This window comes from Saccopteryx leptura, chromosome 2, assembly GCF_036850995.1.
Source record: "Saccopteryx leptura isolate mSacLep1 chromosome 2, mSacLep1_pri_phased_curated, whole genome shotgun sequence".
NCBI lineage: Eukaryota > Metazoa > Chordata > Mammalia > Chiroptera > Emballonuridae > Saccopteryx > Saccopteryx leptura.
Genome location: NC_089504.1, coordinates 201,108,250 through 201,125,531, shown reverse-complemented (window position 1 = coordinate 201,125,531; position 17,282 = coordinate 201,108,250). Strand labels below are relative to the sequence as shown.

The following is a 17,282-nucleotide window of genomic DNA, read 5'->3' as shown; positions in this document are numbered from 1 at the left end:
TGGGCTCGGATTCAGAGGCTGATGCTTCACCCGAGCAAAACTGATAAGTGCCAGCTCCCCTCTCCCATTTGTCTCTTAAACAGAGAAGGTTTTGTGGCCACATGGGTGGTGGACGCCTACCAGCCATCATGTGACCATGTGCAGATGGAAGGATTTCAATCTCGCCTTAGGAAAAGGAGCAGGAAATGAGTATGCTCAGGATTAGGAGGAGAAAACCCAGAGAGGACCATTCACTCTCTAGCATCTCTGTAGCTGCCTCTCACGTTTTCTGTGGAGGAAGCCTGAGTCCTGTAAAACGTGGGGCCAGGACAAGCCGTAGAGGCATAATGGTCCCTCTCTTCCAGTCTGTAGCACATAATTGGAAATTACCCTTAACATCTGTAGGCTCAAAGCTACTGGAAGGTTGGCTTTCCCATCCTGCTCCACATTTATATCCCCCACCCCCGTTCATCAGGCCCGTCCTTCCTCTGCACTTCCCTGCACACACACTCTTCTTGGTTAGCACCTTAGTAATTAATGTCCAGGTTATTGATATGTGTAGTTTCTCATATATAAGATAGGTGTCTACTAAGTGTTTATTTTTTTTTTGGTTCTTTTCCAGTGCTGTATATATTCCACATTTTTATTTGTACATCCTGATTTACTGATCCAAACATTGATACCTAGAAGACCTGGTTTCTGTGATTCTTTCTTTTCTTTTCTTTTCTTTTCTTTTCTTTTCTTTTCTTTTCTTTTCTTTTCTTTTCCTTTCTTTTCTTTTCTTTCCTTCCTCCCTCCCTCCCTCCCTCCCTCCCTCCCTTTCTCCCTTCCTTCCTTCCTTCCTTCCTTCCTTCCTTCCTTCCTTCCTTCCTTCCTTCCTTCCTTCCTTTTCCTTTCTTTCTGAGAGAGAGAGAGAGAGAAATATCAAATCACTGTTCCACCCATTTATACATTCATTGGTTGATTCTTTTATGTGCCCTGACCAGGGACTGAACCCACAACCTTGGCATATTGGGATGATGCTCTCACCATCTGAGTGACCCAGCCAGAGCCTAGTTTCTGTTAGTATTGATTCAGCTACTACTATGCATCCACTTAATATATGGGTGGTGCAAAACACATAAATGAGTAAAGTAGTCTATTGATAGACTGTAGCACACTGGAAACTTGTGTGCCCCAGACAAAGGGGACCAGCAGCTGCTCTGTGCTGGCCTCCCAGTGCCATGGAGTTTGCAGAGATGTCATTGCCTGATCACTGAATGGCTGAGCAGTTAAACGCCCCCTTGTCTATCTAATACAGTTATTCAATCATTCACAGGTTTTCTTTGTGTGTGGGGAAAAAGTCGAACCAGCAATGTTCTTACCTGTGTAGGACTACCACCCCTTTTTAAAAAGTCACATCATCATCCCATGCATCATACAGACTATAGCAAAGAGAGTTAACACAATCCCACTAAAGAAACTAAGAAATAGCAGTGTACTTTCACAATGATAAGTATTAGGGAGCGAAAATTTGTCTTCTCTCTCTCTCTCTCTCTTTTTTAACAGTAATAGGTATTTCTCTAACTGTCATGATAAATATCAATATGGAACAGTCATTAGGGAAAAGAAGAAGATGCAGGGTTTGGGGGTTAGGAAAGTGTTTTCTGAGCTGTCAGCCCACTGCAGCACCATCCATAGAGACCATCACATGTGTGACACACTTGAGACTTGTCTAGAGCCCAGTTGTTCTCACATCTGTTCTTCATTGCAAATCCTTAGAAAAATGAAATGTGTTTACAGCTACCCTTGGGTAATAACAACTCACATTTTATGTTCCTTCCTTGTTGAAATTCTCATGAAACAGAGAAAAGATAGGGCATAAAAATATGGGTGATTATTCATTATGTTTATGTAAAGTCTTTGAATAATGCATCAAAGAGCCATAAAATAAATGGAAATAATATATCTTAACAGCCCAATCCACAAACTAGTTAGGGATATTGTAATAAATGCACAGCAGGGCTCATGGTTCTTTGTGACACTGGTTGTGGACCAGTGATGAGCAAGGCGTGTTTGAAATCCATGGGCATCTGTGGAGTTCCTTCTCACTCTGTTTCTTACAGAAACTTTCCAGCGCCTTGAAATTATAAGCCAGCCTGACCAGGAGGTGGTGCAATGGATAGGGCATGGGACTGGGACACAGAGGACCCAGGTTTGAAACCCCAAGGTCTCCGGCTTGAGTGTGGGCTCATCCAGCTTGAGCGTGGGGTCACTGGCTTAAACATAGGATCATAGACATAACCCCATGGTTGCTGACTTGAAGCCCAAGGTTGCTGGCTTGAACCCAAGGTCGCTGGTTTGAGCAAGGGATCACTCGCTCTGCTGTAACCCCCTGGTCAAGGCACATATGAGAAAGCAATCACTGAACAACTAAGATGTCGCAACGAAGACTTGATGCTTCTCATCTCTCTCCCTTCCTGTTTCTGTCTGTCCTTCTCTCTGACTCTCTTTCTGTCTCTGTCGCAAGATCTAATAAATCTATACCTAAGGTTAAGTGTGATGTGGGGAAAGGCCACTGGAAGCCAAAAGCAGAGATTCAGCCTCTCATCTCTTGCTTTGTGACATTGTACCAGTTATCTGATGCCACAATGATAATGCATAATAAATACAGTGATAAGCACTGTTCTGCTTAGGAGCCTGTATAGGGCAGCTGAGCATTTTTGCTGACCAGAGCTGGGCTCGCTTGCACTTGCCCGTGAATCTGTGGTCAGCTACGGGTTGGTGAGGTGCCTCTACTGCTTTTAGTTGAGCTCTTCCTGTATCCCCAGCTTCAGTAGTCATAACTGCTGACTGAAGTCTGTGCTGCGGAGTCACTGACTGCCAGCAGGCCAGCCTGGACTTGTGGCACGGTTCCCCAGAGGGAGGCTTGGAGTTGGGATGAAGTCACTCCCTATGCTCTGTTGGCCAACACAAGGCAGGAGGCCAGCCCAAGGGGACAGAAATAGACTCCACCTCTTGATGGGCGAAAGTGTAAAGTCCTGTTACAGAAGGGGCAGATACCAGGAAAGGAAGAATTGGGACCATTCATATAATCAGGCTGTCACAGTTCTGGGCCAAGTCATTTAACTTCTCTGAGTAACTGCTGCCTTGCCTGGAATCCACAGGTGGTTGGTCTTCAGCCCACGGAGAGACTGTCTGAACATGCTTTTAAACTCAAATTCAATACACCATTTAAGTGAAGTAAACTAAGGCAGAGTAGAGGGGGTAAAATAAAAGATTTTTGATATGTATATGAAATGCTAGTGGTCCAAGCTGGTATGGAGAGATTCCTAATTCTAAAATCAGAAAACACCCAATAGTTCTGGGGTTAAGAGCTGGCTGCAGACTAGCCCAGTCCAAGTCACCACATCCAAGGCCAAGGGCAAAGGCCCAATTCACAATGGCTGCTGCCCCACTAGAAGTCACAGCAGACTTTAGGGCCATTGCATTGTTTGTCTCAGGAAACAAACTGGTCTTGCCCTTGTATTTTGAAAAAAGTGTCATCTTTATACCAAATCCTGTTACCATTTGACTGAGTTTTTGAGGTATCCTCTCTGTAGTTAATAACTTTTCATCTCTACCATCCTCTCCATTTTGTGCATGTTTTAGTAACATCCCTGGTAACAGTAGCTGGAAGTCAGCACAAGCATTTTCTATGTAACAGTCTTCCTCACTGAAGGTCTCACAGACATGGGTGCTAAAAAGCCTCTTAGCTAAATGCCTTCCCACTCCTGGCCGGTAGGTGCTGTCACACAGAAGACCACTTTTCTTCTCATGAAGATGTCCAGAAGACACTTCATCTTTACCTCTATGTCTTCCTGAGCATTCTCCATCCAGAACAGCCTGTTTCCAGATCCTCGGGACTTCCTGTTGGTAGCTCTGTCAGAAGTGTTGTTTTTCACTGCTCTGTGGTACATAAGGAAAAGAGGGTTCTGGGAGAACCAGGTGCAGACCTTTCAGAACTGAAATCGATAGGTGAGGCAGAAGTTACACAACCTTTTGCAGGCAACACTCTGCTAAGTGCCACTAGAAACATCAAGTAACCTCGACTTGGATACCTTAAATTATATTACTAATTAACAATATGAGGGTTGTGCTTTGTTTTCACCTTAGACTGTGCTTGAGAGGTCCAGACAAATTAGACCCCTAGCAGCTTGGATTTTGCTGGACAGTATAGGCTGGTAAGTGAGGCTGGATGTGTTGTATTGTGAGGCCAGGGCAGAGGCTGGGGACTCCAGATTCCAGGAGTGAGCCGCAGCTCAGCCATGCCTCCCCAGGTGGACGGGGCCTGATCAGGGGTTATCTAACATGACTGGACCCAGAGGCCTTCAGCAGCACCAGGCAGCCCTGCTCACCCCACAGCCAGGCCACAGCGTAGGAGCTGTGCTGAGTTTTCCCAGAGCCACCTTCATCTTAAAATCTGCTTAAAAGCTAAAGGCAAAAAAAAATCCTTTTTTTGAAACTTAAGTCCATTTTAATATGCCTTTACAAAAATCCCCTCTGAACCATTAGCTGCTTTGTCATATAATTTCCTTTTCCTGAGAGTAACATTCTTGGAGATTACCAATTTAAGAAATTATAAGTCTCACCCTGTGAGAAGCTCTGTTCAGTTTCCCACGGTGATAATGTGGTACTGAGGTGATTTTCTGAATTTCTACCTGAGGTGGGGTTTATTTTTTCATTTTACTCAGACTACTAAGTCCCTCCCACCCCCACCTTTCTTTTCTCTTTGCGTTTCCTAAGTTAGAAACGCTATATGGGAGGGTGGATTTAGTAGTCTGAGTTTATCCTAGCACAAAGGTCAGTGTGGGGATAGAACAATACAGTTTACAGTCAAACTTTCTTTAGAATAGATGTCTTTGGGTGTTTTAAATCTTATTTTGTAATGGTCTCATTACAATAGTTTTATAATCTGTGTATCCAATGGCCAGACGCTGCTTTTCAAAACTTCAGCTATTCAATAAATAGAAAATGCTATATAATCTTAGATTTGAAGCAGGTTTAGGCCCTGGCCGGTTGGCTCAGCGGTAGAGCATCGGCCTAGCGTGCAGAGGACCCGGGTTCGATTCCCGGCCAGGGCACACAGGAGAAGCGCCCATTTGCTTCTCCACCCCTCCGCCGCGCTTTCCTCTCTGTCTCTCTCTTCCCCTCCCGCAGCCAAGGCTCCATTGGAGCAAAGATGGCCCGGGCGCTGGGGATGGCTCTGTGGCCTCTGCCTCAGGCGCTAGAGTGGCTCTGGTCGCAACATGGCGACGCCCAGGATGGGCAGATTATCGCCCCCTGGTGGGCAGAGCGTAGCCCCTGGTGGGCGTGCCGGGTGGATCCCGGTCGGGCGCATGCGGGAGTCTGTCTGACTGTCTCTCCCTGTTTCCAGCTTCAGAAAAATGAAAAAAAAAATAAATAAATAAAAAAAATGAAGTAGGTTTAATATAAAATGTCTTTGTATTTTAAAAATGTCTTTAGGCCCTGGCCAGTGGCTCAGTGGATAGAGTGTCAACTCGGCTTATGGACGTCCTGGGCTTGATTCCTGGTCAGGACACAAAGGAGAAGTGACCGTTTGCTTCTCCCCCTCCCTCTCCTTTCTCTCTTCCCTTTCCACAGCCATGGCTCGATTGATTTGAGCACATTAGCCCCAGGTGCTGAGGATGGTTCAGTCTCAGTTGCTAAACACATCAGGCTCAGGCACTAAAAAGAACTCAGTACTCGAGCATTTGCCCCAGATGGGGTTGCCGGGTGGATACTGGCCAGGGTACATGCGGGAGTCTGTCCCACTATCTCCCCTCCTCTCACCTAAAAAAATATATGTGTGTATGTCTTTAAATTATGTCTGTTTTTAATTTGCAGTTTTATTTTCCATTATCTCCCAATCCATAGATCTTGAGTTTTATTATTAATAATGAGTTTATATGGGTATGTTTGTTTTTTGACCAACAGATAATAAATTTTAAAACTTAATTTCTGTGGGCTCAAAGGGTAACCTAAACATATTAGATTTCTCCAGGGAAAAAGAAATTCCAGTAGAAGAAAGTTAAACAGAGACAAAGTCCAGCTCTATAGAAGTAAAGCTGTCACAGAGATAGCTCAGGGACACTCAGAGTGCTGAGTATACATCAGGGAAGTGCTCTGACCAGGGGAGGTATTCTAGTAAGTGACTTTCGAGGTCCCTTTGCACAGTCACATCATGATTACAATTCTGTGTTCCTTCGTCTAGGCTTTCAAAAAGTAGAGAAGGGGTAGGGGGTCATTACCATGTCAGAGCTCCTGCCTTTTGCCCAGCTCTCAGCTAACTCTTTTCACTCTTTCTACAAACCACCAAAGTATTCACCCATCCTACAGTTGAGGAAACTGAGGGTCATAGAGTAATATGCCTAAGGATAGAAGTGAGGATCCAGAACCCAAGTCCGACTGAACCCAAGCACCCTGAGCTGATCACACTGGGCTTCTGCGCCCTGCTCTAGGTCTGGCTCTCCTAGCGGCACAGGAGGGCAGGAAGGGAACCAAACTGAGGGGAAAGGCTTCATTTCCTTACTGGGAAATAAACTGGAATGTTCAGTAATTATAAAAGCTTACAATAGATGGCAGTGCATACACAGAACAAAGACAGTGCCTGCGTTACATCAGCAGATGTCTTTTTCTAGGTTCTGTATCATTCTCAAAGAAGCACTTTGTATGAGTCATCAGAGCAATTTGTACAAAATATCCCTACCCACTGGAATAAAAAAAAATTAAATGCACATGTCAACTGTTAAGCACATAGTTCTTTGTCCTTCTCCCTGTGACAGTAATAACATTGAGCCTTCGGTGTGCACTGTCCTCAATCTGGTTTAGATAAGCTTTACAGTCCCTGCTGCTTAGGGGCCTTCTTCTGCCTTTTCTTTCTCTCCTCTTGTCCATAGACTGGGGCTACTGGGGATGCTAAGAAAATTACTTCTTTAAAAATTCTTCATCACCAAGTGGCAGTGAAGCATGTTCAGCTCCAGAAGAGCTGGAGTTCTTGTCTGGCCTCGTGTACAGCAGGCACACAGCTGGGCAACCCCCTGTGACCACATGTGCAGCAGCAGCCTGTCACCCTTCTGGGGGCTTCAGGACTTGCCACAAATAGAATGAGCTCCCCAGAAAGCTCCACTGGGCACCGTACAGCCTGTACAGCCTTACTGGGTTCAAAGGTTGCACCTTTCTGACTGGGCTTGAGGTTTCTTTACGTTTCTCTAGGGTGAACCTGTGCTGTGTTGTTGTTTTTTTCCTGATGACATCAATGAGCTCCCTTGGTTGGCTTTTGGCAACTGCCTTAAATACAGTTTTCTTCCAGATGACCCTATTCTGTATATTTGAGGGGGGAAAGGATCTTCAAAGAGCTGTGTCCCTGGGATGCCGGCTCTGGAGAGCCTCTTTGGATTGGCCCCATGGGATAGTCACTAGAGGGCACCATGCAGCTTTATTTGGCTGAGGACCCCATTTATCTTTATCAACAGGAATATAAATTCAATGACTCAACACATTTTTTTTTCTTCATTTTTCCAAAGCTGGAAACAGGGAGGCAGTCAGACAGACTCCCGCATGCCCCCGACCGGGATCCACCCGGCATGCCCACCAGGGGGCGATGTTATGCCCCTCTGGGGCGTCGCTCTGTTGCATCCAGAGCCATTCTAGCGCCTGAGGCAGAGGCCACAGAGCCATCCCCAGCGCCCGGGCCATCTTTGCTCCAATGGAGCCTCGGCTGCGGGAGGGGAAGAGAGAGACAGAGAGGAAGGAGAGGGGGAGGGGTGGAGAAGCAGATGGGCGCTTCTCCTGTGTGCCCTGCCCGGGAATCGAACCCAGGACTCCTGCACGCCAGGCCGACGCTCTACCGCTGAGCCAACCGGCCAGGGCCAACTCAACACATTTTGATGGGACACCAACTATGTGCTGGGTACTAGAGTATGTGGCCTTAAATAATCTTTCACTTAACATGAAATGAGTGTGGAAAAAACTAATACAATGTTAGTAAAAGTTATTATCTTATCATTTATCAAGTTGTACAGTCATCAGGTGATCATTATTATCCTCTGGTATCACTTATGAGTTAAGAAAAATATTGGTCACTCACTGCTCTCTGTGAAGAATACATAAAATTTGTTTTTATTAGCAAAACTAGACAGCGCTGTTGGGTGTGGCCAGATAACACATAGCTGAGTGGACTCAGGGTCCTGTTTGCTTCTGCCTAGCTTGCAGAGTGGGATGAACCTGCAGATTTGCTTTGTCAACGACAGCGGCAGTGATAAGGACAGCGATGCGGATGACAGTAAGACTGAAACCAGTCTGGACACCCCCTTGTCACCCATGGTGAGTCCAGAGCGGCCACTGAAGCTCACCGTGTGTGCTTTCCTGGTCATTTTGCTTTTTTCTGTTGTCAAGAATGAACATTACAGAGATTTGAGAGAAATGGCTCTGTGCATCTCTTGCTGTATTGTGCTCCTAAAATTTGACAGTGACTGAAAAATGAAAACTGTGGCACAGCCACAATACATAAGCTCTGTTAAAGTTAGCAACTACTTTCATATTAAACCATGTGCCCCCCAAAGTCCTAAAGGAATATATGCTAAATGCCAGTCCTTCCCCACTGGATTGAGAAATACGAGCCCAGACTAGCAGTAGGACACATTTGAAAAGGATGGAGACAGGGCAGGATGGGAAGACTGGTACACAGAAGTGTTGCTCAGAGAAACCAACAGGATAAAGTGTGCACAGTTCCTTCCTTGCTGCTCACACACATATTATAAAAGATGGCTTACTGAGCACAGGTGCTTGTTGCTGGGATTCTTACCACTCTGTGAGGTCTGTGCATCACTTTTCTCAACAACCAAGGAAACTGTTTCTCATTGGATACCTGAGAGCCTATCCACACCACAGAGCAACATGATGCCTTAGCTCTGGGTTAAATATTTTGCTGAGTCTGGTCTTTGAGACCAAGAAGCAAAGAAATGTCTCAAGTTTGTCATAAATGTATTGCTCTTACTATTTATGCATTATACTACCCTTTACACTAAAATCATAATCTGTTATTGACAATGAGGAAATAAACTACCTTTTTAAGTGGTATTTGAGAATCAGTACAGATCAAATCAAGCGGCGAGCTGAGCTGATGTAGGGGAGACTGGGAGCTCGGGAGGCACCAGCCCCTGTCCCGAGACGGAGCCAAGCTCAGGGCTGCTCTTTTTCCCTTCACAGAGCAAACAGAGTTCCTCCTATTCCGATAGAGACACTACTGAAGAGGAATCTGAATCCCTAGATGACATGGACTTCCTCACAAGACAAAAGAAATTACAGGCTGAAGCCAAGATGGCCCTCGCCATGGCCAAACCCATGGCCAGAATGCAAGTAGAAGTGGAAAAACAGAACAGGAAAAAGTCTCCCGTCGCTGATCTCGTAAGCAGCAAGTGCTGAAACGCAAGATGTGTTTGGTGGCTGCAAATGGTTGATGCCCTCCGAGTCCTTTATGCAGAGTTATGTAAACTGGGGTTTCTCCAAGGCAGTCTGTGAAAAGTACTGCCATTGAGAAATACTTGTTTCTTTTTTCCTTTCTACTGTGTCGCTGATAGATACATAAGCAACAGGTTTCACAAAAGTAAACTTTGCTCTTGATTCGTATCTAATGTGTGTCATAAGGGCAGCATTAGCTGTCGTGGAATATTTAAATTTCTTTCGAGCAATCTCAGTTTAAGAACCCACTGGTTGTAGCAAACTCACTGCTGCTATAGCCATAATTCCCACCTTTCAGCAAAGACAGTGTAACATGGTGGGTAAGAGCCCTGCCCTTTGGAGTTTAAGTCTGGCTCAGCCACTGACCTACTGTGGGGCTCTAGGCAAGTTACATATGTCTCGGTTTTCTTGTCTATAAAATGGGAATAACACCCTGTGTCAGAGCACCATTGTGAGTACTCAGTGAACAAAGCATGCAAAGTACATAGCACAGTGCTTGTAGCACAGTATAAATTGACAAATAGCTGGTGTGATTAATTTTACCCCTGGCATTGATATTATTTGAGCTGCCCAAGTATTCATTCATGGATGTGATAATTGAGTCATGGTTGTCACAGCTTGTGTTAAAAACCCACCTGAAAGCTTTTGATTTGAGTAGTGTAGCATTTTGGTGCTGGCAGTGTTTTAGACAGTAGGGCTTCGCATTTGGAAAGTGAGACCGGGGACGCCCTTAAGCCCAGAACTCGAAAGGAAGGGGATGAGTGAGGGTGGCTCCTTTAGGGGGAGCCACGTCTCGGTTCAGTGCACTTGCTGCTCTGCTCACACTTCCCTTTCTTCCCTGTGTGTCCACAGCTGCCACACATGCCTCATATCAGTGAGTGCTTGATGAAGAGAAATCTGAAGCCCGCCGACCTGAGAGACATGACTGTTGGGCAGCTGCAGGTGATAGTCAATGACCTCCACTCGCAGATAGAAAGTAAGTGGAAGGTGTGCTGGAAACAGAGCAATGAGTGGAAAACACAAGGTGGTGCCACTTCCTTGATTCAGTTCCTCCGGACAGCGTTTCACTGGGTTCCTACTGTGTTAGGAAAGGAGGAGAATTACAACCCCCACCACACCCATTACTGTGAAATATTCAGAAATTTTAAGAATTTTTCACACTTAGGACATTTTTATTTATACAGTTTCAATCACCAGCTCCTAGCAAGTGCTTGGCTTACAACATGTTTCTAGAATACAAGTTAGTAATTACAGGTCAGTTTTGATTCAGTTGTGCCCTCCCCTTTACTGGTACATACATTCACTTTAGATCATCAAATCATATTAACGTACTGGTGAGAGTGGCGGTGAGAGGATGCATGACCAGTATGAGAAAACTACGGGATGACAAAATATGGGCCTTTTCCCTAGAATAACTAGAGTGCAGAGGGGTGGGGCGTGCATGGCACTTACACGGACTAATTGGCGGTGCAGAGACAGTCACTTGTTTGCCCCATGGAAAAGAGATACACTCATTTGGGCAGTGTTGTTAGGCCACGTGGGTTCACAAGCCCCCTGGAATGTGTGATTTGTTAAAATTATGAGCACTTATACGTAATGCCACTGAAGAGATGTGCCCACCCAAAGCATGTTTTAGCAGCCAAATGAAGAAATTTGAACACTGATTAAATGTTTTATTAGAGATTTATTCATTCAGATATAATAAAGATATTGTGGTTATTTTAATTTTTTTCTAAAAAGAGCCTTGTCTTTAGAAATACACACTGAAGCACTGGCAGATGAAATAAATGCTGTCTGGGATTTGCTTTAAAATACAGCTAGTGCTCGACTTACGACCACAATTGGTTCCGACAGACCGGTTATAACACGATTTGGTCATAAGTTGAGTAGGCTATATGTACAGTACTGTGAAATGATGTTATAAAAATCTTTGTCATATTTTATCATAATTTTCTTTCATTATTGTTATATAGCATAATTTTCTTTGTTCATTTTATGCCATTTATATCATTTCTACACCATTTTGTTTCTTATTTTTACATTCATCAGGTTTAAGTAAAACACTGTGTTACCAGTACAACTGGTTTAATATTTGCAAAGACAATTTCCTCTTGGTAGACATCTTGGGAGGGGTTTGATGAAAAATATCCAAGACACAAAACACAAATTGCTGTACCGAGTCTGGGATAACAGTTTAAATGGTGCACGTGGAGATGGTAGTGCTGCCGGAAGCTGGTCCGCACTGTCGTACACCCAGCTGGGCAACACTTGCGCTGCCAGACGCAGAGCAGTCGTGGCTAGCGATTGTGGTCATAAAGTCAAATGGTCATAAATTGCATAGGTCATTAGTCGATCAATATTTGTAATCTACTAGGCACAGGGGAGGTAGAAGAGTCAAGATTGGCTAGTTGAATCCAGTTGGATGCTCACGACATTCTTAAACTATGCCTTGGTTTTTGTTTAACAATTTCCATAATAAAAAAAAACTTTATATGAGAAAAATATTTTCTATGCACTCTGCAGGCACTTGACTGAGTACTAGTAGAAAAAGCTACCCCAAGAACACTTTGGGGAAAAATAGAACTGGATATATTCAATTCCAATGAATACATTCAGCACTCTTTTAAAATCAAGAGAAAGAGTTTAACATTTTAATTAAGAAGCCATAGATTCAATGGATTTTTAAAAAATCTACTACATTTTCATTTTAGTGGAGAATAAATTACTAGGAGTGTTATTCTTTCAAGTGATATTTTACCAGGAAACATCTTTCTTAAATGTTTAAATAATAAAATTGCCATCCCATTTTCAGGGGTAGGTCAAGTTTTGGACCTCTTTGTATGATTTCTTTTCCTCTCTTTTTAAAATTAGAAACTAGTCTGAACTAAAGGCAGACAAATGCGCCATTTGAAGTCAAGATCTCTGAAAGCATCTGCAAGGGTGATCTGGTTGTCTGCCCATCTCCTTTCTCTGATTTCTGGGCCCAGAACCCTTGCTGAATGATGGTTCTTTCCCATGTGTCCATGCACCAGACTTAGAAGCTTTCATTCTTAGCTCAATTCATGGGAAAACACAAAACAGAGCCCCTGGCTTGTTTGTATTTTTCAGAGGCAGAAGACAAATTGACCCAGTGCACTGATTTTGGGGGGATTAGAAATGTTGCCTTCTATTTTATTCCCAGTATATATTTGCCTTGGCACCTATTGTCCAGAGATTTCAGGGGTTATTTCTTTAGGTCTTAGACATCTGGCTTTCCAATACATTGAGTGAATCCTTTTTTCTAGAACAGCCCACCCATAGGGCTGCTCCCTCCCTGGGCCGCGGGAAGCCTTCAAGTATCCCCGAACATCCCTGGGACACCTTCCTCTCCGCAGGGCATCTGAGGTGGCCTGTTGGGTGGGTGTGGAGGATCTTCTGACTCTCAGGACAGCAGGAATACTGGGAAACTTAATAAACTCCAGATGTTTTTGCTCATATTTCTTCAAAGCAAAACCCCACTTTTTCTAACAAGCTGTTTGCCTAACAGTTAACACTTTCTTTTTCCACTTCAGTGTGAATGTATTGGGAAATACTTTGTACTTCACTCCTCTTCTTCCAGCATTCCTATAATCATACAAACTAGTCATGCTCTCAAATCAGTGGCTTCCCTGTGTGTGTGTGTGTGTGTGTGTGTGTGTGTGTGTGTGTGTGTATCTATGGTACATGTGCCCACAAATAGTTACTCATTCTGACTTGGATGCACTCTTCTTTGCCCCAGGCTTGAATGAAGAGTTGGTCCAGTTGCTTCTCATCCGAGACGAGCTGCACACAGAACAAGATGCCATGCTGGTGGACATTGAAGACTTGACCAGGTCTGTGATGCTTCACCCTTTCCAAAAAAAAAAGGCTTAAGAATTAGGGCAAGATTAAACTCTAGAAAACTTTCTCCCTTTCTTTCAGGAGTAATTCACCTAATCCCTGCTGGTGTGGGATGTTTAGATGAAGGAGAAGAGGCCGAAACTGCTCCTTCCCCAGTGCACTGCTTTTCACAGCCACCCCTCCCTGAGAGGAATTGTTAGGGCATTAGCACTTCCCGCAGCGCACCCAAGGCGGGTCAGCCCTTCTGCCCTGGGGACTTGGTGCTAAGCTATTCCATGCTGGCGAGTATCAGTAGCCTTGTTGTGGGTGCCACAAAATGGCACTTGTTAATACATGACCTGACTCTTGCTCACACATGCTGTGCCCAGAAGGCAGGGACACTAGCATCTTTCCATAATATCAGTGCTGCCAGATTGCTCTCACCAGGGGCGTACTCGGGAATTGAGCATCTAACTGGTCCTGGTTCCAAGTGCCTTTCAGTGAGGAGGTAAAGAATGCTTCCTTCCCTGGAGGAGAAGGAAACAAGGCTAATACTGGTCACAATCTCCCATTTGTTAGTTTTCCTCCTAAGTATAGAAAGTATACAAAATACTGTGAGCATTCCCATTATCACATGTTTACTTTGACACCTTGTCTGAGACAGTTTATTTGAAGTCTTTAAACCAGAAAGCAGCAATTACTATTATTCCTAGAAATGGGATACAGAGAGTAGAAGGCTCCCCGAGGAAAAAAGGAACATGGCTTGTCACAATAATATATAAGGACCAATCATGTAATCCACAACCAGCCAGGAGAAGCTTAAAAACAAATATAGTGGAAATGCTCTCAGGACCCCTTCCCACCATGTAGCACTGGGGAAAATATTTTCCTAGATGCAGCATTATAAAAACAGTTTGGGTTAGCAAAAATAAATGCCACAAAATTTATGTGTAGGCTTTTTTAAAAATACCTATGAGCAGCACCCTATTTATGAGGTTTGAATATTATATTGCCTCACCCCTATCAAAAAGACAAAAATGACAAAATAAAACCACAAGGCCTTCTTGTACCTTCTTGGAATATTCACCTGCATCTGAATTAACACTCAAATCACGATAACACTCAGATAATATTATTGCCATCTACAGATGCATTCAGACACTGTAAAACCATAAGATACATTGCTTTCTGTGAGTCTAAGAAATTGGCACACAGGCCTTAAGATTATGGGAAATCAGTAGTGAAATATATACCTAGGACCTGCATTTTTGAAAACTATATGAACTCTGATAAATGTCTGTGATTTGCCTATGGGAGCAGAGACTTTCCCTCTGCCTCTCCAAGCAGCACTGGTCTTACTCTTTGTGAGGGGGACATTGAGAGGCTCCTCCCTTCTTTCAACGGATTAAGTTATTACTTAGGATTGTAGTAAATTTTTTGTGTATACCTGTCAGATGGTGTAATCATGGGAAGCAGGGCAGGCAGAACTATGGCATTAAAAGGAGAGCAGTCACTAATTTAAAGGTGTTGAGGAACCCTTTAAATTGGAGTAGGTTGGAAGATGTTTCTATGTCTTTTCCTGGCTGCAAGAATGTAATTTTTCCATGGAGGATACTCAGGATACTTAAACATCACTAAAGGGAGCAGTCCAGAGCTTTGCCAGATCCGAGAGGGCTGAGAGAGTAGCCATGGGGCTGCCAAAGTCCTGGCCCCTCTTCCTGTCACCGGTCCAACTCCTGCCATCCTGGAGGCAGTTCAGATCAGTGGTTCTCAAATTTGGCTGCACATTGGAACACCCAGGAACTTTATAAAGTATTGATGCCTGGTTCTCACCCCCAGGGATTGTGATTTAATTATTCTGTGGAGCGTCCTGGGCATTAAGAGTTTTTGAAGCTCCCCAGATGAGCTCAGTGTGCCGCCTAATGTGGACCACTGGTCTTTACAATGCCTCTTTGGAGAAGTGCTCCTGACTCCCCGAGACTGGGTCGGACACTTCCTGTGTTCCTAGCAACATGGCACCCTTCCCACAGGGGGGCCCAATCATACTGTGCAGCATTGTCACTGTCTGTCCCCACCCAGCTGTAAACCCCAGCACCTGACACAGGGACTGCCAGGTACACAGTAGGTCTTCAATAATGATTGTTGATAAAAAGGAGTCCTTATGGGACTTTCATATAAATAGTTGATAGGAACATTTTAGTTTAATGGACTGACACCCTTTTCTCTCTTTTGTTTAAAAATTTAATGAAATTCAGCCTTCTTAAGATTTATTTTTATTTAAGTATAGTTGGTATACAGTCTTACTATATATTGATTATATTTATTTTGGACATATAATATAGTGATTCAACATTTGTATCCCTTATATTGTGATCACCCCACTAATTCTAGTAATCATCTGTCACCATGTAAATTGACCACAATGTTGTTGACTATTCCCTTTCCCCTTTCACTCATCCATTCTACCCCCTCCCTTCTGGTAACCATCTTTTTTGTCTCTGTTTCTATGAGTCTATTTTTATTTTGTTTGTTGTTTTGTTTTTAGATTCCACATAAAAGTAAAACTATATGGTAATTTTCTTTCTCTCACTTACTTCACTTAGCCTATTCTCTATATCCATCCATGTTGTCACACGTGGCAAGATTATATTTTTTTTCATTGCTGCATAATATTTGTGTGTGTGTACACACACATGCCACATCTTTATTCATCTATTGATGGACATCTAGGTTGCTTTTATATCATGGCTATTGTAAATAATGCTGCAGTGAACATAAGGGTACATATATCTTTTCAAATTAGTGTCCTCATTTTCTATGGAAAAATACTCAAAGTGGAATTGCTGGATTGTATGGTAAACCTATTTTCACCCTTGTATGTATGCCTCAAAATAACACCCAATTGTCAATATTTCCCAAAGCAATATTCTCTCTGTTCTTTCCTTCTCTCTCAGAAAAGTCCCTTGCTGTATGTGTGCTTACACATGCATTTGTGTTCAGTGCACGCACACACAGATACAAATTTTAAAACTGCTGTCAGGACTATGATTTAATTAGCTACAGTGAAATCTTAGCCCACTGGGCATCAACATATTTCTTGAGCTGAACTTTTGTGAGGCCCATGAGCTGCTTTATTAATATGATCAAGATTCTTTAATGTACATAAATAGGGCTGTGAGGTGGTCTGCTAAAGAGCATTTTTTTTGTTTTTAGGAATGGAGCATGTCTTTTTCTTGAGTTCCTTTATTGTTAAATGAATATTTCACTAGTTATTTGTGGGCTGCTGAATGTGGGAAGGACACTATTGTCACTTCCCTATTTCTGAAAGTATTTGTCGTTTGTCTTCTCTGTACCATAGATATGAGACATTCTGCATAAACGCAATGAGTTAAACTTAATGTCAATAACTACCCAAGTCAGGGCAGCACACGAAAACTGCCCCTGGCCCTTTGAGTGCAGCTGGAAACCACATCCTTAGATTCTTTTCTCTTGCCAAATTTATAATTTCCTAATATCCTTCTTGAAAACATTTGTCTTTCGCAGCCTTCAGACCCCCCTACCATTCTCTGAGAACACATTTAATTAGCGCCCATTCAGGTGATATAAGCAGGTTGGCCATTCCTCTCACTATCTTTACAAAGTGCTATGTTGGCCAAACTTTGGGCTCACAGGCCATAATAGAACTGAATGAATACGAAGACTCAACCCACCCTATCACCCTTACTGCCATGATCGAGCCCTTAAGACTGTTGAGGGGAGCATGCAAACATGGAAATTCTTTATATCCACAAAAGCTACTATTTGCTAGGAAGCCATTAACTATGTAAGAATGGCATTAGATTACTGGCTTCTTATTTCTGTCAGGAGCCTGGCTAATACTTAGATGTGCGCTGGTGCGCATGCGTGTGAGTGTGTGTGTGTGCACACGCATGTTTTTAGATAGCAAAGTTACTTTCTATCACCTCACCTTGTTTTGACTTTTTGTT

The 17,282-nt window shown here is 43.5% G+C and overlaps 1 protein-coding gene across 5 annotated transcripts in view; it reads left to right on the top strand.

The window, feature by feature from the left end:
• Window positions 1–17,282, top strand: part of SCHIP1 (schwannomin interacting protein 1) — a 149,197-nt gene that overhangs the window by 129,402 nt on the left and 2,513 nt on the right. For all 5 annotated transcript variants that reach the window (XR_010749316.1, XM_066369918.1, XM_066369919.1 and 2 more), the window contains 4 exons: window positions 8,205–8,322; window positions 9,208–9,405; window positions 10,312–10,435; window positions 13,217–13,310. Coding sequence is in view for 4 of the 5 variants with exons in the window: in XM_066369918.1 (XP_066226015.1) it covers window positions 8,205–8,322; window positions 9,208–9,405; window positions 10,312–10,435; window positions 13,217–13,310 (534 nt within the window). In the remaining variant the exon portion in view is untranslated. The remainder of the gene's footprint in view (window positions 1–8,204; window positions 8,323–9,207; window positions 9,406–10,311; window positions 10,436–13,216; window positions 13,311–17,282) is intronic.